The following is a 25871-nucleotide window of genomic DNA, read 5'->3' as shown; positions in this document are numbered from 1 at the left end:
AAATGTCCCTTTTTCAGGACCCTGTCTTTCAAAGATAATTAGTATAAAAATCCAAATAACTTCATTGATATTCATTGTAAAGGGTTTAAACACTGCTTCCCATGCTTGTTCAATTAACCATAAACAATTCATGAACATGGGTCATGTAATTCTAGAAGTAGTGGGTGGAGTCAGGCGCAGAGGGCAGGGTAGTGTATATGTGGAATGTTTATTCCCAAAACAACAGTGTCGGTCAACACCACACACACGGGCGCAATAAGACCCAGTCCAAAACAACAGGACGAAACGGTTCGAGAACAACATACTTCCACAGAAATCACACACATCAAATACCAAAAAACAAGCCAACACAAAAGCTGGCGGGCCTACCGGGTTTAAATAACCCACAACCAAAACCTAAACAAGAAACAGGTGCAACTAATCAGACAAAACTAAATGAAACAGAAAAGGGGATCGGTGGCAGCTAGTAGGCCGGCGACGACAACCTCCGAGCGCCGCCCGAACAGGAAGAGGCACCATCTTCGGCGGGATTCTGCCCCTGAACAGGCAGTTAACCCACTGTTCCTAGGCCGTCATTGAAAATAAGAATTTGTTCTTAACTGACTTGCCTAGTTGAATAAAGGTAAAATAAATTTAAAAATAAATACATTCGTGCCAAAATGCACCTGTGGAGCGGTCGTTAAGACACTACCAGCTTACAGACGATAGGCAATTAAGGTCACAGTTATGAAAACTTAAGACACCAAATAGGCCTTTCTACTGACTCTCAAAAAACACCAAAAGAAAGATGCCCAGGGTCCCTGCTCATCTGCGTGAATGTGCCTTAGGCATGCTGCAAGGAGGCATGAGGACTGCAGATGTGGCCATGGCAATAAATTGGAATGTCTGTACTGTGAGACGTCTAAGACAGCGCTACAGGGAGACAGGACGGACAGCTGATCGTCCTCGCAGTGGCAGATCATGTGTAACAACACTTGCACCGAATCAGTACATCCGAACATCACACCTGCCGGACAGGTACAGGATGGCAACAACAACCACCCGAGTTACACCAGGACCGCACAATCCCTCCATCAGTGCTCAGACTGTCCGCAACAGGCTGACAGAGGCTGGACTGAGGGCTTGTAGGCCTGTTGTAAGGCAGGTCCTCACCAGACATCACCGGCAACAACATTCGTCTATGGGCGCAAACCCATCGTCGCTGGACCAGACAGGACTGGCAAAAAGTGCTCTTCACTGACTAGTCACGGTTTTGTCTCACCAGGGGTGATGGTCGGATTTGCGTTTATCTTGGAAGGAATGAGCATTTCACCGAGGCCTATACTCTGGAGCGGGATCGATTTGGAGGTGGAGTGTGCGTCACGGTCTGTGGCTGTGTGTCACAGCATCATTGGACTGAGCTTGTTGTCATTTCAGGCAATCTCAACGCTGTGTGTTACAGAGAAGACATCCTCCTCTCTCATGTGGTACCATTCCTGCAGGCTCATCCTGACATGACCCTCCAGCATGACAATGCCACCAGCAGTACTGCTCGTTCTGTGTGTGATTTCCTGTCAGTGTTTTGTCTTGACCAGCCAAGAGCCCGGATCTCAGTCCCATTGAGCACGTCTGGGACCTGTTGGATCGGAGGTGAGGGCTAGGGCCATTCCCCCCAGAAATGTCCAGGAACTTGCAGGTGCCTTGGTGGAAGAGTGGGGTGACATCTCACAGCAAGAACTGGCAAATCTGATGCAGTTCATGAAGAGGAGATGCTCTGCAGTACTTAATGCAGCTGGTGACCACACCAGATATTGACTGTTACTTTTGATTTTGACCCCCTTTTGTCCATCTCGGACACCCAGCGCATCTGTCCAAGACAACCTTGTGACAGTTGTTACTGAATCAGATGCAGCTGAGAAGAAACAAAATACTAAATTGGAGAATTTAGTGGAAACTTGCACATTTGTAACAAGCATGTGAACAAGTATTTGTTGTTACACTTCTGTAATTACAGACTGCAATTACCGCCCATTACATGTTTTTATTACAGTGTAAACTTTGAGTTATTACAAAGGACCCCCTTGTATGTTTTGGTTTTTGGCGTTTTATGAGCACATATTAAATGACCCCGTTTATACCAAGTTCGTTTTCCTGCGCCTGACTTCCCTGCCACCGACACGCACCCATTACAGCAGCAAAACCCACTGTAGCTGGCTGCACACAATATGTCTAGCTTTATTTCATTGAGTTGATTGACAACACACTCTCAATTACTGTACAATAACAGCCAGGAGAAGAGTTGCAGTCGAGAGGAGTGGGGTTGAAATGAGAGAATTGGAAGCAGTGGGTTTGGTGAGGTGCACATGGTAGTATACCTGTAAATGGGAAAACTATGGGAAGAGCAGAAGGATTTGTTTTAAATTTGCACCAGTAGGAAGTCTGAAGCTAAAAAGTTATCATCTGCCCAAATAAATAAATATCAGCCCCAAGAAACAAATATAATCTCTCAAGAGAAGACCTTGGGACTGAATATGAATCATCATGATTCATAATAGAGGATGGGAAACGAGAGAGAGAGAGCAGCTACAAGGTTTTGAAATCCACCGCAAATAAAGCGCTCTAATTTGACAGTAGCTCCAAATTGGCATCTTAATACTGCAAATAAAAAGCCAGAACAACACCCAATCTTTTTGAATGTCCCTTTGTAATGGAATTAAAAAAGCAAACATGATAGACATCAGCCAAACGAGAAACACCAACACAATGGGATGTGCATCCCCGAATGCAATAAAACAACTGTGTTGGCTGAAACGGCCAATGGGAAAATGGAAAATGGGAATTGTTAACCCATATCAAATGTTTGTATGAGTCTACTGTCCAGAAAAGTTGTTATTGATGACATACAAACACTCTGTATATATTTCTTGTAGCATCCTGAAAGTCATTATTGAACATCCCCAAAATACTATTTTATTAGATGGATCATGTAATGTACGTTAGAGTGCTTAAAGTGGGACATACTTTTCTCTTTGTATGGGTTCTGAGATATAAGTGGCCTTGTTTTCAGGATACGTTCCTTTGAGAACTCAGGGAGGTGGAATATAGCAGGGAGCACCAGAGGGATGAAACAGGATTTAGGTCAAATCCTATGAATCCTTGCTGTGTAATAGAAAGGGATTCGTAGAGTATGCTCCAACCAGTCTTCAATGTCAGTAACATGCAATGATAAAGACAACAATCTTTGAAACTAAAGAGAAAAGGCACCATTAGTAGACGTTTTAGTAGAAATAAACCTACTGTTGGTTATCATGATGATCTGGTGAGGCATCACCCCTGGCAGTAACAGCAGCACTGCATCACGGCAGAGGGAAACAAGAGAAGAGTTTCGTCTGCTGCTGGCGCTGTAGGGGGAAGAGAAAAAAGAAAGAAAATGCTAGAGACAGTCTGGAGGAAAGAAAAGCGCCCCGAGTTTTGCAATAGGAAAAGGAATGCATGAACTGTAGTCAATGAGTGCTTCTTTACCCAGCTTGTTCATCAATGGCCCTGTATTTCTAGCAATGTGGCCTCGACCTAGTTCTCTCACAGTTCATTTCCAACTTGCATCCTTTTATTTTCTTCGTAATAGGTGGATATGGCATTGTCATCTAAATGCACCCCCTTACAATCTAACCAACGTAAAATAAAGTCCACTAGGTACTGCAAAAGTGGAGAGCGGTAGTGAAGGGGAGTGGAGAGATGGGCTCCTTTTTGCTTTCTAATTGAGGCAGTACATCTGCAGTCATTGTCATGGGCAATTATTTCATGAGGGCCTGTCTTTATCTTCCTATTAATTCCCCCATAGAGCTCACATTAGTCCATGTACCTCCAGAGCCTCTGTGAGCTGCAGGTGAGTTAGTATGGAGAACAAAGTAATGGGAAGGATGGCTGTGAAGCTAACAGTCTCTCTGACAGTTACCAGTGAACAATAGGCATTTTAACGATGAACTTTGGAGAGCGGGCAGTGATGTACAATGTCATTTCAAGGCGTTCCCGGAAACCATTTATCTGGAGATACACTTCAACTGACAGAAGATTTGAGAAATCAAGTTTTGGGCTTGCTTTTTAATGAGAACTAATCCACTCTTGAGAAACCAGGAGTTTTCAACCAAGTAACTTTAATTGACCAGTTGAGTGGCAAGGAAAAGAAGCACCATCAGAATGACATCAAGGGCTGGACTTGGGCATGCCTAATGTATTTCTTCAAATCCGGTCCTTAGGCACTTCGGTGTTGAACATGTGGCTGCTGAATGAGGCGTGAATGCTGAGCGGTCCATTACCCTCTTCTCTGTGCTTCTATTATCTTCCCCTCAGAGAGGAGTGTTAGAGCCATAAGAAACAGGCTCCTTCTGTATACTCCTACCATTCAACTTATAGAATAAATATTGTAGCCCAGATCAACCAATCAACATTGTAAGACGGGAGGTGGGAGGAAGAGGGAGAGCAAATCTACAGCACAGTCAATGCATGCTCGGGCTCGAAAACTCACACACGCGTACACACACAAGTACACACATACTGCAGATCCGGGAAGCATCATTCACTGTGCAGAGCACAAGGACTGCAAAGCACAAGGATGGAGGAGGGGATCATAAATCTTTAATTCAACTCCAGAATAAAGACAAAAGTTGTATACCTGCTGCAAATCCTACAAATGTAATTGCAAGCATATCAGTTTATCTTGCCTGCAAAGTATCCCATGACAGACACAGTTAGACTCAGCATGTTTATCAATCGTTATTTAGAGATCGCAGATCATAGGGATCCAACTTTGGGGAGATTATGACTAGAATCTCAGAGCCTGCTGCTACCATCTGAAAGTGTGATAATTTTGGTCGCATGTGCTCCTAAATACAGTCGTTTTTGGTACGACCTGGAATTCAATTTTTGGAGCACCATTGCGGAGTTGAATAGCCCTGGTGTAGGGTTTCAAGCCTTATTTGCATATTTCCCAGGGTGCTTTTCAAATGAATTTTAGAGTTACCAGTACCACCCATGAATGTGTTTGCAAGTGGCAGAGAAATGGTTGTTGCATTCATGAATATTCAGTTCTGTTGCCTTCACCAAGTGAGATATTTGGTGAATATGATATTAAAATAACATTGTTTAAAGTAATACAATACATATTTCATAAGGCCTTATTTTGAGGACCTTGTTATACCCTACTACACTTGCCTGAATCTCATAGCTAACATGCCACATCAAGTCACATTATGCTGGCTTGCAAAGTGATGTGTAATTCAGAATTGTTATTCATCCGCATCCTGCATTCAGAACGAGTGCCAGGGTTATGAAGATGACGATCTGAGACGACCTTAAAGGGATACTTTGGGATTTTGGCAATGAGGCCCTTTAACTGCTTCCCCAGAGTCAGATTGAATTTGTGGATACCATTTCTATTTCTCTGTATCCAGTATGAAGGAAGCTAGAAGTAGTTTTGCAAGCCAATGCTAACTAGCGTTAGTGCAATGACTGGAAGTCTATATCCACTTGCATGCTAGTAAGCAATTGTGCTAGCGCTAGTTAGCCAAAATCCCAAAGTATCCCTTTAAACATCTAAACTGGACCAACTATTTCAGTAACAGGTGCAATAAGTCCAAGTAACAGATTTGAACAGTTTAGAAAAAAAATCTGTAGCAAAAGATTAATTAATCAATAAATGTACATGCAAAAACCTTAATATTGAAATAAACTATTCAAAAATAATCTACCTGCAGTAGAGCGGGCTGGGAAATATGATAATGATGGGTGTGGTTTTGGTTCATCACCAACACTGGGGTTCATTTACACTACCGAGTGTTAATTCAACTCTTTACAGTGTTCATTTAACTATTGAATCGATACTAGAAATATTACATTGAGAAATCAACGTTAGTTAACACAGGCTAATTTGTTGTGTGCTGTGAAAGGAACACACCTGCAGGCTTCCATACATTTCAAGAACCTTTTAGAATTCTGAAAAACTGTACAGTAGAACCCCACATTTAACTAAGAGGTTCTTTATCATGCAATAGTTCTCCAGGGAAACATAAGCGCTGAGGAAGAACCATTAAAGAACGGCTTGTTTCTAGCTCAACCAGCTCAACATGTATTTTCCATACTACAGGTGCAATGTTTGAATGTCAAATGCAGATTGACGAGACCGCATTTTACATTAATGAACAATGTCGTGGCCTGTTCTAAAACAAACTTTACCAGCATATCCAAACATATGGGGGGGCAAAGAAAGAAAGGGGTAGCTTCTTCAGGATAGTTTCTTCAGGAGATCAATGATCACAGCAATGAATGAATCACAGATCTCTTGCATGTCTTCATCACAAACCTGATGTTTTTAAAGAGACCGTGTACAACTTTCACTGTAATGCATCGTAATAGGAAAATAGTGCTTTTACACAATGTAGAAACCTAAAATTCCACAAATGACTTTGTAATTTCAATGACAGGTGTTTGAATCAACATTTTAGCATAATTTTAAGCAGAGTGAACAAGTTTTAAAGCAAGTTTTCTGCAACTCTGCACATTTTGCCATGGGGCGTAGAGAACAATTTGTTCAGTATAACAGGCAATTTCCTGCAATTCCACAAGATTTTCCATGACTTATGCCATGTTAAAATGATAGCTGAGTGAGAGTGACTAACAAAATCCATGGGGGCCCCATGGAAGTCAGGGCCTTGAGCACGGGCCCTGCGTGCCCGGTCGGTATTCGGCCATGATTACTTAAATAGCTGGCTAGGGTTAGGGTTAGAATTGTTAGCTGACATTGAGTGGGTGTCAGTGAATGACATAACAAGAGAAAACCTCTGAGGCACAACCAAATTTTCGAAATGTTATTCTACTATTTTAACTCTTAACAGAAAGTTGAGGCCCAAATAAATCTCAGTCGATTAAAAAAAATCTTACCTTTGCTCCTTAATTTTATGTGGTGCTCCTAACATTATAAGCAGGGAGCACCAGTGCTACCAATGAGTCTGGAGTAGAGCTCTGCTACCCGACCCGAGCCTGATGGGCCTCGACATTGTATGTTCAGTTAGGGCCGGGTAGGGCCTGTTTTTTAATCAATAATTAGGGTGCGGGCAGGATTTAGGTATCACTAAATTGATCACTAACATTTTGAAGCTGAGCCATATGCTCGTGCTCTGCTGCGCATTTCAGTCATATCTGACTAAGATCATAACATGGTGTCAGAAGTGCTTTAATCTCGTCAAATACACTGAGTGTACAAAACATTAAGAACACTTTTCTAATATTGAGTTGCACCCCCTTTTGACCTCAGAACAGCCTCAATTCGTCGGGGCATGGACTCTACAAGATGTCGAAAGTGTTCCACAGGGATGCTGGCCCATGTTGACTCCAATGCTTCCCACAGTTGTGTCAAGTTGACTGGATGTCCTTTGGGTGGTGGACCATTATTGATACACACAGGAAACTGTTGAGCGTGAAAAACTCAGCAACACTGCAGTTCTTTACACAAACTGGTGCGCCTGGCACCTACTACCATACACTGTTTCAAAGGCACTTAAATCTTTTGTCTTGCCCATTCACCCTCTGAATGGCACACATACACAATCCATGTCTAAGTTATCTCAAGACTTAAAAATCATTCTTTAACCTGTCTCCTCCCCTTCATCTACAATGATTTGAAGTGGATTTAACAGGTGACATCAATAAGGGATTGTAGCTTTCACCTGGATTCATGGAAATAGCAGGTGTTCCTACTGTTTTGTACACTCAGTGTATTAAACAGGTGAGATTATTTCACAGAAAATAATAATGTTGTTTGAGTTTGTCGGAATTTAGAGTGATATAAATTTGCAGCTAACTGCTGTCTCATGTCTCTTCATTGAGCAGAGCAGCCCAAGCAGAGCCTTTGCTATGGAAACTAACAGACTCAGAGCCCCCATGAGCAGAGTACATGCAGAGCTAGCAGGACACAGGGAGCAAGTGACAGACAGCGAGGAGCAGCTAATGGATTTACTGACGGTGGATGTTAATTCTGATTTCGGGCTTCGGAAAGGGTGAGGCCCTGAACCTGGAGGGCATGGGTGGGGCTCGGGGTTCAAATTCATGGCTGTGCAGGGCTCTAGTCATCAGATGCTAACCAGCTAATACTCATCAGATGCTAACCAGCTAATTAGCTACTAGCTATTTAGTCACGCTTCTGCTAGCCCCGGCATGCTAACTTTATGAATGCTGTGTCTCCCGCTTGCTAGCGTAGTAACAACTATCTAACGGCTTCCCTGTTTCATCTGTTGCTGTTTACTGGACCCTATGATCACTTGGCTACATAGCTGAAGCCTGCTGGACTGTTCATCACGGTACTCCATTTAGTTTATTTTGTTTATCTGTCGGCCCCAGCCTCGAACTTATGCCCTGTGCATAGTTAACTGACCCTCTCTGACCATTCATTGCCACTTTACCTGTTGTTGTTGTCTTAGCTGATCAGCTGTTGTTATCTTACCCATTGTTGTCTTAGCTAGCTCTCCCAATACACACCTGAGATTGCTTTATACCTCGCTTTATGTCTATCTCTAATGTCAATATGCCTTCTATACTGTTGTTTAGGGTAATTGTCATTGTTTTATTTTACTTTTGTTGTTGTCTTAGCTGATTAGCTGTTGTTGTCTTACCCGTTGTTGTCTTAGCTAGCTCTCCCAATCAACACCTTTGATTGCTTTATGCTTCGCTTTATGCCTCTCTCTAATTTCAATATGCCTTCTATACTGTTGTTTAGGGTAATTATCATTGTTTTATTTTACTGCGGAGCCCCTAGCCCCACTCAACATGCCACAGATACCTCTTTGTCGCACCTCCCATAAATGCGGTGACCTCACCTAGCATAGCTAGTGCCTCCAGAGATGCAACCTCTCTCATCGTCACTCAAAATCTGCTCTTTTTATTCTCTGTCCCCAACGCACTAGACGACCAGTTTTGATAGCCTTTAGCCGTACCCTCATCCTACCCCTCCTCTGTTCCTCGGGGGATGTAAAGGTTAACCCAGGCCTGTGTGTCCCCAGGCGCTCTCATTTGTTGACTTCTGTAACCGTAAAAGCCTTGGTTTCATGCATGTTAACATCAGAAGCCTCCATCCTATGTTTGTTTTACTTACCAACCCTGATGCCCTTGCCGTGTCTGAAACCTGGCTTAGGAAGGCCACCAAGAATTCTGAGATTTCCATCCCCAACTACAACATTTTCCGTCAAGATAGAACTGCCAAAGGGGGAGGAGTTGCAATCTACTGCAGAGACAGCCTGCAAAGTTCTGTCATACTTTCCAGGTCTATGCCCAAACTTCTCATTTTAAAAACAAATCCCTACAGAAATAAGTCTCTCACTGTTGCCACTTGTTATAGACCCCCCTCAGCTCCCAGCTGTGCCCTGGACACCATATGTGAATTGATTGCCCCCCATCTATCTTCAGAGTTCATTTTGTTAGGTGACCTAAACTGGGATATGCTTAACACCCCGGCCGTCCTACAATCTAAGCTAGATGCCCTGAATCTCACACAAGTTATCAAGGAACCCACCAGGTACAACCCTAAATCCATAAACATGGGCACCCTCATAGATATCATCCTGACCAACTTGCCCTCCAAGTACACCTCTGCTGTTTTCAATCAGGATCTCAGCGATCACTGCCTCATTGCCTGTATCCGTTATGGGTCCGCGGTCAAAAAAACACCCCTCACCCCTGTCAAACGCTCCCTAAAACACTTCTGCAAGCAGGCCTTTCTAATCGACCTGGCCCGGGTATCCTGGAAGGATATTGACCTCAACTAAGAACAGATATAGCCCTTGGTTCACTCCAGACCTGACTGCCCTCGACCAGCACAAAAACATCCTGTGGCGTACTGCACTAGCATCAAATAGTCCCCGCGACACTCAACTTTTCAGGGAAGTCAGGAACCAAAAAACACAGTCAGTTAGGAAAGCAAAGGCTAGTTTTTTCAAACAGAAATTTGCATCCTATAGCTCTAACTCCAAAAAGTTATGGGACACTGTAAAGTCCATGGAGAATAAGAGCACCTCCTCCCAACTGCCCACTGCACTGAGGCTAGGAAACACTGTCGCCACCGATAAATCCACGATAATCGAGAATTTCAATAAGCATTTTTCTAGGGCTGGACATGCTTTCCTCCTGGCTACCCCAACCCCGGCCAACAGCTCTGCACCCCCCGCAGCTACTTGCCCAAGCCTCCCCAGCTTCTCCTTCACCCAAATCCAGATGGCAGATGTTCTGAAAGAGCTGCAAAACCTGGACACGTACAAATCAGCTGGGCTAGACAATCTGAACCCTCTCTTTCTAAAATTATCCGCCACCATTGTTGCAACCCCTATTACTAGTCTGTTCAATCTCTCTTTTGTATCGTCTGAGATTCATAAAGATTGGAAAGCTGCCACGGTCATCCCCCTCTTCAAAGCGGGTGACACTCCAGACCCAAACTGTTACAGACCTATATCCATCCTGCCCTGCTATTCTAAATTCTTTGAAAGCCAAGTTAACAAACATATCACTGACCATTGAGAATCCCACCATACCTTCTCCGCTGTGCAATCCGGTTTCCGAGCTGGTCACGGGTTCACCTCAGCCACGCTCAAGGTATTAAACGATATCATAACTGCCATCGATAAAAGACAGTACTGTGCAGCCGTCTTCATCAACCTGGCCAAGGCTTTTGACTCAATCACCGTATTCTTATCGGCAGACTCAACAACCTTGGTTTCTCAAATGACTGCCTCACCTGGTTCACCAACTACTTCTCAGATAGAGTTCAGTGTGTCAAATCGGAGGGCCTGTTGTCCGGAACCTCTGGCAGTCTCTATGGGGGTACCATGGGGTTCAATTCTCAGGGCGACTATTATCTCTGTATATATCAATGATGTCGTTCTTGCTGCGGGTGATTCATTGATCCACCTCTACACAGACGACACCATTCTGTATACATCTGGCCCCTCTTTGGACACTTTGTTAATAAACCTCCAAACGAGCTTCAATGTCATACAACACTCCTTCCGTGGCCTCCAACTGATCTTAAACGCTAGTAAAACTAAATGCATGCTCTTCAACCGATCACTGCCCGCACCCGCCCGCCCGGCTAGCATCACTACTCTGGACGGTTCTGACTTAGAATATGTGGACAACTACAAATACCTAGTTGTCTGGTTAGACTGTAAACTCTCCTTCCAGACTCACATTAAGCATCTCTAATCCAAAATTACATTTAGAATCGGCTTCCTGTTTCGCAAAACAAAGCCTACTTCACTCACGCTGCCAAACATAACCTTGTAAAACTGACTGTCCTACCGATCCTCGATTTCGGCGATGTCATTTACAAAATAGCCTCCAACACTCTACTCAGCAAACTGGATGCAGTCTGTCACAGTGCCATCCATTTTGTCACCAAAGCCCCATTTACCACCCATCACTGTGACCTGTATGCTCTTGTCGGCTGGCCCTCTCTACATATTCGTCGCCAGACCCACTGGCTCCAGGTCATCTGTAAGTCTTTGCTAGGTAAAGCTCCGCCTTATCTCAGCTCACTGGTCACCATTACAACACCCACCCGTAGCATGCTCTCCAGCAGGTATATCTCACTGGTCATCCCCAAAGCCAAAACCTCCTTTGGCCGCCTTTCCTTGCAGTTCTCTGTTGCCTATGACTGGAACGAATTGCGAAAGTCACTGAAGTTGGAGACTTACATCTCGCTCACTAACTTTAAGCATCAGCTATCTGAGCAGCTTACTGGTCGCTGCAACTGTACACAACCCATCTGCAAATAGCCCATCCAACTACCTACCTCATCCCCATATTGTTTTTATTTACTTTTTTTCTCTTTTGCACACCAGTATTTCTACTTGCACATCATCATCTGCACATCTATCACTCCAGTATTACTTTGCTAAATTGTATATCCCATGTGTAACTCTGTGTTGTTGTTTTTTGTCTCACTGCTTTGCTTTATCTTGGCCAGGCCGCAGTTGTAAATTACAATTTGTTCTCAACTGGTCGACCTGGTTAAATAAAGGTAAAATGTAACATTTAAAAATAAATAAAAATAGTCTGGAGTAGCCAGCAGATTCTGAACCTACCGTTACATTTGTTTACACTGAGCTGCACTGGGGTGTGAACGCAATCCTGGTTACATGAATAACCTTTTACTGCAGTGGGCAAGATTTAGGTCACACAGAGTGTTTCTTGGTAGTCTTAAACAAATCTGCTTTGAAACAAAAGTATACACCTCACACACATGGTTATGGGCTTAACAAAATACACCTGTACCATGTCAGATATAGAGTTGAAATGTATTCAATTTTGAGTATGCATACAAATATTACACTTTATACACATCACAGAAGACTGAACTATAACAAAACCGTTTGACCTAGAAACACCGTATTTTCAGCTGTTTTTTAAATAATGTTTATTAATTATGAAATTATAAAGAAATATGAAAAACATTCCATCCATGAAGCCACTAGATCATTTGAGGAGATGGCAAGAGATATGGGTCAGAAAACGTACCTGATGGCTATATCTGAAGGTGAGGGAAGTAAGGGGTACAATTCTCTACTAAACACATAAATATGTTATAACTCGTGTGTAACTAATGGCCCTCCAAAGTATGAGAACTTCAGAAAAAACTGCAGATGAAACTAATGAAAACCATTTTGAACTGTTTTGTAGATCTTGCAAAGCCTATAAAAGGTACTGTCCCAAGGGCACAAGAGCAGCGACTTCAATTCTAAGCTACCATCAAATCAAATTTTATTTGTCACATGCCGATGTTAATGCGAGTGTAGCGAAATGCTTGTGCTTCTAGTTCCGACAATGCAGTAATAACCAATGAGTAATCTAACCTAACAATTCCACAACTACTACCTTATACACACAAGTAAAGGGATAAAGAATATGTACATAAAGATATATGAATGAGTGATGGTGCAGGACGGCATAGGCAGGATGCAGTAGATGGTATAGAGTACAGTATATACATATGAGATGAGTAATGTAGGGTATATAAACATAAAGTGGCATAGTTTAAAGTGGCTAGTGATACATGTATTACATAAAGATGGCAAGAAGCAGTAGTTGATATAGAGTACAGTATATACATATACATATGAGATGAGTAATGTAGGGTATGTAAACATTATATTAAGTGGGATTGTTTAAAGTGGCTAGTGATACAATTTTACATCAATTCCCATCAATTTCCATTATTAAAGTGGCTGGAGTTGAGTCAGTATGTTGGCAGCAGCCACTCAATGTTAGTGGTGGCTATTTAACAGTCTGATGGCCTTGAGATAGAAGCTGTTTTTCAGTCTCTCGGTCCTTGCTTTGATGCATCTGTACTGACCTCACCTTCTGGATGATAGTGGTGAACAGGCAGTGGCTCGGGTGGTTGTTGTCCTTGATGATCTTTATGGCCTTCATGTGACGTCGGGTGGTGTAGGTGTCCTGGAGGGCAGGTAGTTTGCCCCCGGTGATGCGTTGTGCAGACCTCACTACCCTCTGGAGAACCTTACGGTTGTGGGCAGAGCAGTTGCCGTACCAGGCGGTGATACAGCCCGACAGGATGCTCTCGATCGTGCATCTGTAGAAGTTTGTGAGTACTTTTGGTGACAAGCTGAATTTCTTCAGCCTCCTGAGGTTGAAGAGGCGCTGCTGCGCCTTCTTCACAACGCTGTCTGTGTGGGTGGACCAATTCAGTTTATCCGTGATGTGTACGCCGAGGAACTTAAAACTTACTACCCTCTCCACTACTGTCCCATCGATGTTGATAGGGGGGTGCTCCCTCTGCTGTTTCCTGAAGTCCACAATCATCTCCTTTGTTTTGTTGACGTTGAGTGTGAGGTTATTTTCCTGACACCACACTCCGAGGGCCCTCACCTCCTCCCTGTAGGCCGTCTCGTCGTTGTTGGTAATCAAGCCTACCACTGTAGTGTCGTCTGCAAACTTGATGATTGAGTTGGAGGCGTGCATGGCCACGCAGTCGTGGGTGAACAGGGAGCAAATTGGAATGGGTCTAGGGTGTCAGGTAGGGTGGAGGTGATATGGTCCTTGACTAGTCTCTCATAGCACTTCATGATGACGGAAGTGAGTGCTACGGGGCGGTAGTCGTTTAGCTCAGTTACCTTAGCTTTCTTGGGAACAGGAACAATGGTGGCCCTCTTGAAGCATGACCATTTGGCTATAGTTACTGCCACAAGGGCAAAAACATCAATAGTAACTGCACTTTAAGGCCCCAGAGGCAGCAAGTGTCTGCACTTCTGAACAATAGTATGATGTCGTCAACATTTTGGGAAGCCAGATTTCGCTAAAATAGACGGTGTCTGTGCTAGATTAAAATACATCAATAAACAGTCCAGATAGAGGTTACATATCTGTAACAGCTTTCATCGGAAGAAGAGGAATCGTCAGACCAAAATGCAGCGGGATACGTGTTCATCTTTGTTATAAGGAACTGAACACTGAATACAAAAATAACAAAAAGGAAAACCCGAAACAGTCCTGCAAGGTGAAACAACAACTAAACAGAAATACAACTACCCACAACTAAAAGTGGAAAAACAGGCTACCTAAGTATGATTCCCAATCAGAGACAACGACAGACAGCTGTCCCTGATTGAGAACCATACCCGGCCGAAACATAGAAATACAAAAACCTGGACATACAATCATAGAATGCCCACCCAAATCACACCCTGACCAAACAACAATAGAAACATACAAAGCAATCTACGGTCAGGGCGTGGCAATATCTCTTAACATTTAGAATATATATTTTTTAATCTGCATTCAATTCCAAGTGTCACTCTTCAGTAAAACATTAACGATTGGTTGACCATTGTCAGGCCCACTATCTGCTTCTCCCTGACAGATAAATGACTGATGCGGACTGTTCTTGCGGCCAGACTGGCACTATGGGCAGATGGACTATGATCTGAAACTCAAGTGCTGGCTGTTTTCTAAGAGAAAGCAATATCAAATTATGAAAATGTTCCAATATGGATGCTCAATAAAAGTATCTCCCATGTCAAGGTCAAAGGCAATTCCATCTAATCATGGTCTTGTGAAACACAGAATTCACTCCTATCTCCTAAAAATCCACCTGACTCTCAAGAAGCAATAAAAAGGTTGTTAGAATTAATATTGTAATAACAAGGTGCACTATATTGGAATTGGGAATGTGGCATGCGGTCGAACAAAGAGACAATTTGATGTACAGTTTATTATTCACATTGTGGTAAAAGGTTTTCTGTAGTTTTTCGGAGATGATTCGATTTCTTCATATGGCAACAACAGACAAACAGAACACTCATCTAAATGCTAATAACTGTGTATTTTTTCTGGCCAATCAACCTGTCCCATTCTTTCGCAAGATCCTTGAGACAAAGGCAAGCTATGGCATGCATACACTAGATATTTGATTTCAAGTAACTGTCCAGTGTTTCCAGATTTTTATGAAATATGTGTGAATGTACCCCAACAACAGAATTGTGTGGGTGTATATCAGTCATAAAAAAAATATAAATATGAGTAAACCACTGATTGGCCAGCTCATCCTCCTCATGAGGATGTCATCCTCTATAAGGAAATAGCAAGCATATATTTAAAAAAAATTGAGATACAAGTTTGAGGTGAGGTTTTTCAAGAGCTTTTTCTCTAATTTATGCTTTGGCCACAAATACGAGCACAAGATGAGGGGGAGCACAAGATGAGTCAACAACATTATTTGGTTATGAGTTAACAGAATATTAACTTTTAAAAGTACTATTTTCATTGGACAGTTACTTTAAAAGGTATGAAGCACGACTTTTCCGGGTCTTACATTCACTGACCACCATGTAACTCTTTGGCCTGGACATTGTGGCAAATATTTGACCAAATGACTCAAGGGGCAATGCCCGCAGGTTCTGCCAAAGGGGCTTACTCAGAGGCTGTCTTTTTTTTTAAATGTACCTTTATTTAACTAGGCAAGTCAGTTAAGAACAAATTCTTAGTTTCAATGACAGCCTAGGAACAGCAGGTTAACTGCCTTTTCAGGGGCAGAACGACAGATTTGTACCTTGTCAGCTCGGGGGTTTTGAACTTGCAACCTTCCGGTTACTAGTCCAACACTCTAACCACTAGGCTACCCTGCCGCCCCAAAAGGAGCTGCCTGAGTGACTGTGTTTTAGGGGCTGCTTGAGGGGCTGCCTCCCATCCTCAGACTGCCTCCCCTCAGAATTGCTACAGTTTAGGCAGGCCACCCTGCTCTGTAATTGAAGTATGTACAAATGGCAGGAGGAAAATGTAGAGGATCCATTAGAGAGAGAACTTCTGCTACTGGCACAGGGCTGACGCTTGACGCAGCACAACTCTGTGTTGATAAGTGGGGAGTTGATAACAGATCTGGATTTATCTATGGGTTTCAGTGACAGCTCATGTTAAAATACTTTCTCCCATTTTGAAATGGAAGTAATGTAAACCTTGAAGGGGAAGTGTAGGATTGTACAGCTAGAAAATTTGACTATTGCAATATGCCCCTACCACTACAATTGATCTTTAGCTAGCGGTGGCTAAAGTTAGCAGATTTTTTTTGTGGTTGTTTAGAGAAAACGGGCGGCAGGTAGGCTAGTGGTTAAGAGCTTTGGGCCAGTAATCGAAAGGTTGTGGTTCATATCCCTGAGCCGACTAGGTGAAAAATCTGTCCATGTGCCCTTGAGCAAGGCACCTAACCCTAATTGCTTCTGTAAGTCACTCTGGATAAGAGTGTCTGCTAGATGATTAAAAAATAAAATATAAAAAACCATGGCTTTCGACACGCAACTATAATGACATTACTACAGTGGTCCTAATGGGAAAATCAGCTTCCCAAATGAAGTGACTGTAACGGTTGTCTTGGGTGGAAGAAGGAGAGGACCAAAGCGCAGCGTGGTTAGAGTTCATCTTATTTAATAATAATCAAAACTGAACACTGAATAACAAAAACAACAAAGAAACAAGCGAAACAGTTCTGTCTGGTGCAGACACAAAAAGACTGAAAATAACCACCCACGAAACACAATCGAAAACAGGCTACCTAAATATGGTTCTCAATCAGGGACAACGATTGACAGCTGCATCTGATTGAGAACTAAATCTGGCAAACACAGAAATAGAAAATCATAGAAAAACTAACATGGACAACCCACCCAACTCACGCCCTGACCATACTAAAAAAAGACAAAACAAAGGAACTAAGGTCAGAACGTGACAGTGACAGGACACGCACATAAAGCAAGACTTTAAACCAAGCCTGTGAAAATATGTTGAAGACTGCAAAGTTTCAACCAAGCCTGCGGAATATTTCATAGGCCTGCAAAGTTTCATAGATACTGTACCTGCAAAGTTCCATTGAAGGCTGCAAAATATATCAAAGTGTCACGCACTGACCATAGAAAGCCTTTATTTTCTATGGTGGAGTAGGTCAAGGTGTGACTGGGTGGTGTTCTAGTTTATTATTTCTATGTGTAGTCTAGTTTTTGTATTTCTATGTTGGCCTGGTGTGGTTCCCAATCAGAGGCAGCTGTCTATCGTTGTCTCTGATTGGGGATCATATTTAGGTAGCCTTTTCCCACCTGTTGTTTGTGGGATCTAGTTTTTGTATTGTTGCTTTTGCGCCCTACAAGGCTGTTTGTTTGTTTGTTTGTTTGTTTGTTTGTTTGTTTGTTTGTTTGTTTGTTTGTTTGTTTGTTTGTTTGTTTGTTTGTTTGTTTGTTTGTTTGTTTGTTTGTTTGTTTGTTTGTTTGTTTGTTTGTTTGTTTGTTTGTTTGTTTGTTTGTTTGTTTGTTTGTGTCGCTTTATTGTTTTTGTTGCTGGTTCACACTCAAATAAATTATGATGAACCCAAATCATGCTGCGCCTTTGTCCACTCCTTATAACGATCGTGACACAAAGGCCTGCAAAGTTTCAAAGACCCCTGCGCAATTTCATGGAATAAACTTTGACCCAACCCAAGGCTCCTTCCTGTACACAGAAATATGCTACACAACATGTTGCTTTTGGCCTTGAATACATTCTTAAAATCCGGGCTGGGAAATTGGATTCATGATGGCCCCATTAGTTCTGAGAATACATACAGTATACAGACCAATTATCTACTAATAATTTAATGTCCTACTCCTCTCTCAGAGATGTGACCCATTTGGATTTTCCCTTTCATCTGTAATTAAAAATATAAATAAATCCCTTGGTCATAGGACTCATGTTTTGGGTCCATAAACATGACTATCCATTAAGAGATATGAGAGCATTCCGAACAGCACACTTTCGAACAATATAATATTTGAAGTGACCATGCCTGCTCTTTCTCTGAGAGAGGAGAAGGATGTTGGATGATTAGTAGATGATTGGTCTGTAAACTGGATGTATTCTAAGAACTGACGAAGGTTGGATATAATGGAGTTATAATCCGATTTCCCGAATGTATTTAAGGCCAAATGCAATACAGATGTAGGATCTTAATTTGACCCAGTTTGCAAGAGCAGGAAATTAACCCTGCAGCAACAGGAAATGTGAATTATTATGTAGATTATAATGAATGATCATTTTTGTAGGGGTATATTTTTATATGTACAGTAAGAATCAAAAGTTTGGACACACCCACTCATACAAGGATTTTTCTTTTCTTTACAATTTTCTACATTGTAGCATAATAGCGAAGACAACAAAACTATGAAATAACACATATGGAATTAAGTAGTAACCAAAAAAGTGTTAAACAAATCCAAATATATTTTTATACTTGAGATTCCTCAAAGTAGACAGACACCTTTGCCTTGATGACAGCTTTGCACACCTTTGGCATTCTCTCAACCAGCTTCAATGGGTAGTCACCTGGAATGCATTTAAATTAACAGGTGTGCCCTTGTTAAAAGTTCATTTCTGGCAAGAACAGCACAAATAAGCAAAAAAATCGACAGTCCATCATTACTTTAAGACATGATGGTCAGTCAATCCCGAAAATGTCAAGAACTTCTTCAAGTGCAGTTGCAAAAACCATCAGGCGCTATGATGAAACTGGCTCTCATGAGGTCCGCCACAGGAAAGGAAGACCCAGAGTTACTTCTGCAGCAGAGGATAAGTTCATTAGAGTTACCAGCCTCAGCAATTGGAGCCCAAGTAAATGCTTCACAGAGTTCAACAGACACATTTCAACATCAACTGTTCAGAGGAGACTGCGTGAATCAGGCCTTCATGGTTAAATTGCTGCAAAGAAACCACTACTAAAGAACACCAATAATAAGAAGAGACTTGCGTGGGCCAAGAAACACGAGCAATGGACATTGAAAATCTGTCCTTTTGTCTGATGAGTCCAAATTTTAGATTTTTGGTTCCAACCGCCGTGTCTTTCTGAGGCGCAGAGTAGGTGAATGGATGATCTCTGCATGTGTGGTTCTCACCGTGAAGCATGGAGAAGGAGGTGTGATGGTGCTTTGCTGGTGACACTGTCTGTAATTTATTTAGAATTCAAGGCAATCTTAACCAGCATGGCTACCACATTCTGCAGCGATACACCATCCTATCTGGTTTGCGCTTAGTGGGACTATCATTTGTTTTTTCAACCGGACAATGACCCAACACACCTCCAGGCTGTGTAAGGGCTATTTGACCAAGAAGGAGAGTGATTGAGTGTTGCATCAGATAACCTGGCCTCCACAATCATCTGACCTCAACACAATTGAGATGGTTTTGGATGACTTGGACTGCAGAGTGAAGGAAAAGCAGCCAACAAGTGCTCAGCATATTTCTACCATGTAGAAAATAGTACAAATAAAGATGAGTTGGTGTATCCAAACTTTTGACTGGTACATTTTTCATAAGGGAAATCAAGTCGGAAATTTCAAAGTGGAAATGAAAAACTTCAGGATCCTTTTTGAACCTCACATACACTACAATCCTGCAACAGGGGGATCACATTAAGATCATGTGTTGTGTTCAGGGGCCTTTCATTTCCCAATGTAGCATCCTTCTGTGTACGGGAGCCTTGGGTTGGGTCAAAGTACTGTTTACATTTTGCAGCCTGTAATGATACTTCACAGGTGTCTATAAAACTTTGCAGACCTTTGGAATATTTAGCCATTTTTGTATGAAACTTTGCAGGTTTTTGAAATATTTTGCAGCCTTTCTTGAAACTTCACAGGTTTTGAGATATTTTGCAGCTTTTCATGAAACTTCACAGGTTTTGAAATATTTCCCAGCCTTTCATGAAACTTCACAGGTTTTGAAATATTTCCCAGCCTTTCATGAAACTTCACAAGTTTTTAGATATTTTGCAGCCTTTCATGAAACTTCTCAGGTTTTGAGATATTTTGCAGCCTTTCATGAAACTTCTCAGGTTTTGAGATATTTTGCAGCCTTTCATGAAACTTCTCAGGTTTTGAAATATTTTGCAGCCTTTCATGAAACTTTGCAGGCATCTTTGAAACTTTGGAGGCCTGTGAATTTTTTTGGCCCATTTTTCTCCCCAATTGGTAGTTACAGTCCTGTCCCATCGCTGCAACTCCCGTACGGACTCGGGAGAGGCGAAGAACGAGAGCCGTGCATCCTTTGAAACACAACCCAACCAAGCCGCACTGCTTCTTGACACAAGGCATGCTTAACCTGGAAGCTTGCAGCACCAATGTGTCGGAGGAAACACTGTGCACCTGGCGACCGTTTCAGTGTGCATGCGCCCGGCCCACTGCAAGACACGGTCACTTGTTGATTTGCCCCTTAGGGCTACTGTAAAACAGACAGAAGTCTACAGTTTACATTGCAAGACAGTGGTAGACATTACAAACATTTAACAATTAGATATTATAGAACCACCTAACTCCCCCTTTAAAGGGGGACTGAACTTATCCTCATTAAGAGATTTGTTTTCTGAAACGTGATATGCGTCTTGGGAGTGTGATTTGATGTGGGTGTGTAATTTAAGCAATAATACATGAAACACCATGTGTTATCACATTTGTATCATGGTTGTGACATGGTCATAGTCAGGGGTTACCAGCATTAAAAAGCAAGATTAATTCCCAAACCATCCATTTTTGGAACAAGATTAATTCCCAAACATCCATTTTTTTCTCCACAGAACACGTTGGTATCTGGTTGCTGAGCAACCGCTTCTTGTTTGTCCATGCAAAACCAGTCTGTCAAAAGTTAGCTTGTGTCCAAATTCTCAAACTAAACACATACTGCAATTCCAAACACAAAACGTTTTAGCTAAGATTTCTTTGCTATGACTTTGCCTAATTTTTGTAAAATGTTATTTAACCTTTATTTAAGTCAGTTAAGAATAAATTCTTATTTACAATGACGGCCTACCCTGGGCCAAACCTGGACGATGCTGGGCTAATTGTGCGCCGTCCTATGGGACACTCAATCACGGCCGGATGTGACGCAACCTGGATTTGTGTTTGTGATGCTAGCGTTAGCTCACGAATGTGAGGATGTTTGAGTTGGAAACATTCAACATAACATTAGCGACGGTGTGTCTCGTTCGTTGGCTCATGTCAATCAAACAAATCTCAAGGAGGCTGCAATAAACGGGGAATGGGGAAAACAGCTGCACATTATCCAATCGTAGCAGCAGAATCAACCAACAGACCTTCCATTTATTTACAGACAGCAGACCTACTTAATTGAGTCATTGGGTAGTTATAATCTCGTTGTGTTGTTGAGAGGAGCGCCAACATTTTCCAGGAAGAGTCGATTTTGATTGCCCAATGTCTAGTCCTGGCTGATGGAGCTCAGATACTCACCTCCCCCTCAACAAAAGCACACTGGTCCCCCGAGGAGACCCTTGAGGTACTTAATTGTTACCCAGAAATAAGTTGATATTGAGATTTTTATTTTTTAAATGGCTGTATTGAGCCTTAAATGTTATAAACTGGCATCTCAACTGAGATTTATCCTCGAGCGGTGTATTGAAAACCCAAGTTCCTCTTGACTTAATGGTGAATCAGCTCCTGTTGGGACAAAACCACTCAGTAATCTTTCATGCATATCCCAGACAACGATAACCAAACTGACGAAAGACAATTACAGTATATGCTGAAGAACATGCTCAGTCAGAAGGTCATAATAATTGTAACTCCCCTTTGCATGTGAACCCTGATTTCCCACCTGGGATGAAGGGCGGCTTCTCTACATGGAAAAGTAAGGGTATCAATGATGTTTAAAATATTGCGCATGATGATAAAATCCTTACATTTGGCCAGATTGTTGGTAAATGTGTCATCTCTAAGAGAGATTCTTTCCGGTTTGTAGTTTTAGATCTGCAAAGCTGAAATTGCATCCAGAGGGCTTCTCAATCTCCTCTTGAAGAATACCCAGGTCAAATCTATCACACAACTCTTTTATAACTCACTGTGCAATTTGAAGAAAGATAACACAGACAAAACGATGGTGTTATTGGAGGCTGATATAGGCTCCCCAATAAAGCTTGCAGACTGGAAAGAAATGTGTGTACAACCATCCTATTTCCTAGCTTGTAACTCAGCCTGGGAAATGCAATTTAAGACCTTACATCAACTGTATGTCACTCCTGTGTCTAGACATAGAATGAACCCTTCTTGTCTTTGTAATGTGTCAGTGTGCAGAAGGTTCTCTTATTCATTACTTCTGGGCTTGTCCTTACATAAAAACATTTGGGTTGGAAGTTGTACAGGAGACCGATACAGTTTTTGAATGCTCTCTCCAGCTAGGTGCAACGTCTTCTATACTGGGAACTAGAGATGAGCTGCCTCTTAGATTTCGTTACACATCTTTTACACATTTTACTATATTGTGGGCGAAAATGTATTCTTCGCCGAGAATCAAGAATTTAATGGGAACAAAGGGTCATTGATTTACTTCCCAGTGAAGCTTTCTCTACAGCAATGAAAAATAAGTCGTATCATTTCTTTAAAGGTAAACTCAGCGAAATGACGTTGCCACGAGCAGCGTCGCAGATATTGAGATGAGCGAGATGCAAGACTTTGCTCTCATACAGTCACATGCAGTATCTCCACATGTACACAGATTCGCTTCACTCTGTAGCCAGGGCACCAAAACAGCGGAGTACTTGAGCCTCGCACTTCAACGCTCTTAATGTAGTTGTTGCGTAAATTGACTCACTGTGTTGTTTGAGTTCTGCATCTATGTCATATTGCAGAGTCTACCCTTTAAGATGTGGGACCCCTTCTTGAACTACCTTGACCAAATCAAAGCCCAAATGTTAATTTCAGGACTGCCGGGCCTGGCTCGACTCGGCTACATGAGAATGATCCTACTCTATGTAGGTTAAATTTTCACATACTTGACATTGTGATGGTGCAGTTTGATGATTGTTGTGTGTCTATGATCTGTATACTAATTAATGGTATTTTGTATTTATTTTTATTGTTATTTTGTCTGTCTGTAGGCTTGATATCTGTATAAGCACTTTGTAACAACTGCTGATGTAAAAAGAAGGGCATTATAAATGACATTTTAACGATTGATTGGTATATGCCATATTTTGCTGAACCACCAGAAAATGATTTGATTTATCTAATGTGTATTTCAAGGCCTTAGTGTTATGGAATGTGTGGTTTATTGTCAAATTAAATGATCAAATATTTATTTAAATCTAATATATTACAGGCAGTTCACACATGCATAATAAAAACAACCCTTAAGGCAGGGTTAAATCTTTACTGAGAGAGACTCAGATGTGCTGTCTCGTGGTTTGCTATTAAATATTATACACTCTCACATGCACTACTGTAGTACATTATCTGGGCTCCAATAGCTTGGCCTATTAACCAGGATATCAGTCTGGAAATATGACTACTTGGCTATGATTTATTACACATACAGACACACGCACACACACACACAGAGGGAGAGACGTGAGAGAGAGAGAGCGAGAGAGAGAGACCCCTGAAGCAGCGATCTGCTATATTGAATTTGTTTTATAGCCCAGTTGTCATACAAAGTGGAGGAGGATAAATATTCCCCTTCTGCGGCTCTCCCAATCACCAGGGTTTGATAAGTTACTTTCTAAATGTAATATGTTACAGTTGATTTTTTATTTAACCTTTATTTGAACGGGGAGTCATGTTGTGTAACGGCTGTCCTCTCCATCTTCCTCTAACGAAGAGTATGAGAGATCAGACCAATACGCAGCGTGGTAAGTGTTCATGATATTTAATAGAACGGAACACTTAATGACAAAAAAACAACAAGAGAACGAAAAAATGAAACCGAAACAGTTCTGTCTGGTGCAGACACACTAAACAGAAAACAACTACCCACAAATCAAGTGGGAAAAACAGGCTACCTAAGTATGGTTCTCAATCAGAGACATCGATTGACAACTGCCTCTGATTGAGAACCATACCAGGCCAAACACATAGAAAACCAAAACTAGAACAACACATAGAATGCCCACCCCAACGGGCCCCGAATCGACGGGAGACTCCGGCAGCGCCGGACAGGCTGGAGACTCCGGCGGCGCCAGAGTGAAGGGCGACTCCGGCAGCGCCGGAGTGAAGGGCGACTCCGGCAGCTCCTGACTTGCGGGCGGCTCCGGCAGCTCAAGACAGACGGGAGGCTCCGGCAGCTCCAGACAGGAGGGAGACTCCGGCAGCTCCAGACAGGAGGAAGACTCCGGCAGCTCCAGACAGGAGGGAGACTCCGGCAGCTCCAGGCTGGAGGTAGACTCTGGCAGCTCCGGGCTGGAGGGAGACTCTGGCAGCTCCGGGCTGGAGGGAGACTCTGGCAGCTCCGGGCTGGAGAGAGACTCTGGCAGCTCCGGGCTGGAGGGAGACTCTGGCAGCTCCGGGCTGGAGGGAGACTCTGGCAGCTCCGGGCTGGGGGAGACTCTGGCAGCTCCGGGCTGGAGGGAGACTCTGGAAGCGCTGGACAGGTGGGAGAACCTGGAGGGAGGAGACGGAGAGACAGCCTGGTGCATGGGGCTGCCACAGGAGGCCTGGTGCATGGGGGAGGCAACGGATACACAGGGCCGTGGAGGCACGAACTAATGGCCTGCACAACCCGTCCTGGCTGGATGGTGACTCTAGCCCGGCACGTGCGGGGCGCAGGCACAGGACGCAATGGGCTGTGCAGACACACAGGAGACACAGTGTGCAGCGCTGGCACAGTATATCCTGGCCCGAGGAGACGCACTGGCTGTCTGGAGAGCAGGGCTGGCACCATCCGCCCTGGCTGGATCCTCACCCTAGCCCGGCAGATGCGGGGAGCTGGGATGTAGCGCACCGGGCTAAGCACACGTACTGGGGACGGTGAATGACCAGCACAACGTCCTCCATGGTAAGCACGTCTTGGAGAGCTGTAGTGCCGAGCTGGCACAGGACGTGCAGGGCTAGGGAGGCGCACAGGAGGCCTGATGCGTGGGGCTGGCACAGTCTTCACCAGATGGCTTGCACGCACCTCAGGACGAGTATGGAGAGCTGACTCAGGTGACATCAAATTCAGGACATGCTCCGTCGGGCGGATGTCATGCCTCATGCACCAACACAGCAACTCCCTCATTACTCTCTCCTCCAATCTCCCCATTAACTCCTTCACTGTCTCCGCTTCGCTTCCGTCGCCCCCCTCCAATTTTGCCCTGACCGGCTCTGGTTCCATCCTTGATCATCCTTGAGATGTTTTTACAACTTGACTGGGGTCCACCTATGGTAAATTCCATTGATTGGAAAGGCACACACCTGTCTATATAACGTCCCACAGTTGACAGTGCATGTCAGTGCAAAAAACAAGCCATGAGGTCGAAGGAATTGTCCATAGAGCTCCGAGACACCAAAAACTGTCTGCAGCACTGAAGGTCCCCAAGAACATATTGGCCTCCATCATTCTTAAATGGA

The 25871-nt window shown here is 43.0% G+C and overlaps 1 protein-coding gene across 1 annotated transcript; it reads right to left on the bottom strand.

Moving 5' to 3' along the window:
- Positions 1–3306: 3306 nt before the first annotated feature.
- Positions 3307–25635, bottom strand: LOC149977430 (uncharacterized). Its single transcript, XM_090199013.1, has 3 exons — positions 24924–25635; positions 24670–24843; positions 3307–3380 (listed from the first exon to the last, which is right to left on the bottom strand). Exons 1-3 carry the CDS (start codon positions 25633–25635, stop codon positions 3307–3309), a joined length of 960 nt encoding a protein of 319 aa, XP_090055139.1.
- Between the last annotated feature and the right edge of the window lie 236 nt (positions 25636–25871).

Source organism: Oncorhynchus mykiss, chromosome 15 (genome assembly GCF_057628025.1).
Source record: "Oncorhynchus mykiss isolate SJ-2025 chromosome 15, ASM5762802v1, whole genome shotgun sequence".
In the NCBI taxonomy this organism is placed as follows: domain Eukaryota; kingdom Metazoa; phylum Chordata; class Actinopteri; order Salmoniformes; family Salmonidae; genus Oncorhynchus; species Oncorhynchus mykiss.
Note: the sequence above shows the minus strand (reverse complement) of the source record. Positions and strands in the feature narration are given on the sequence as shown.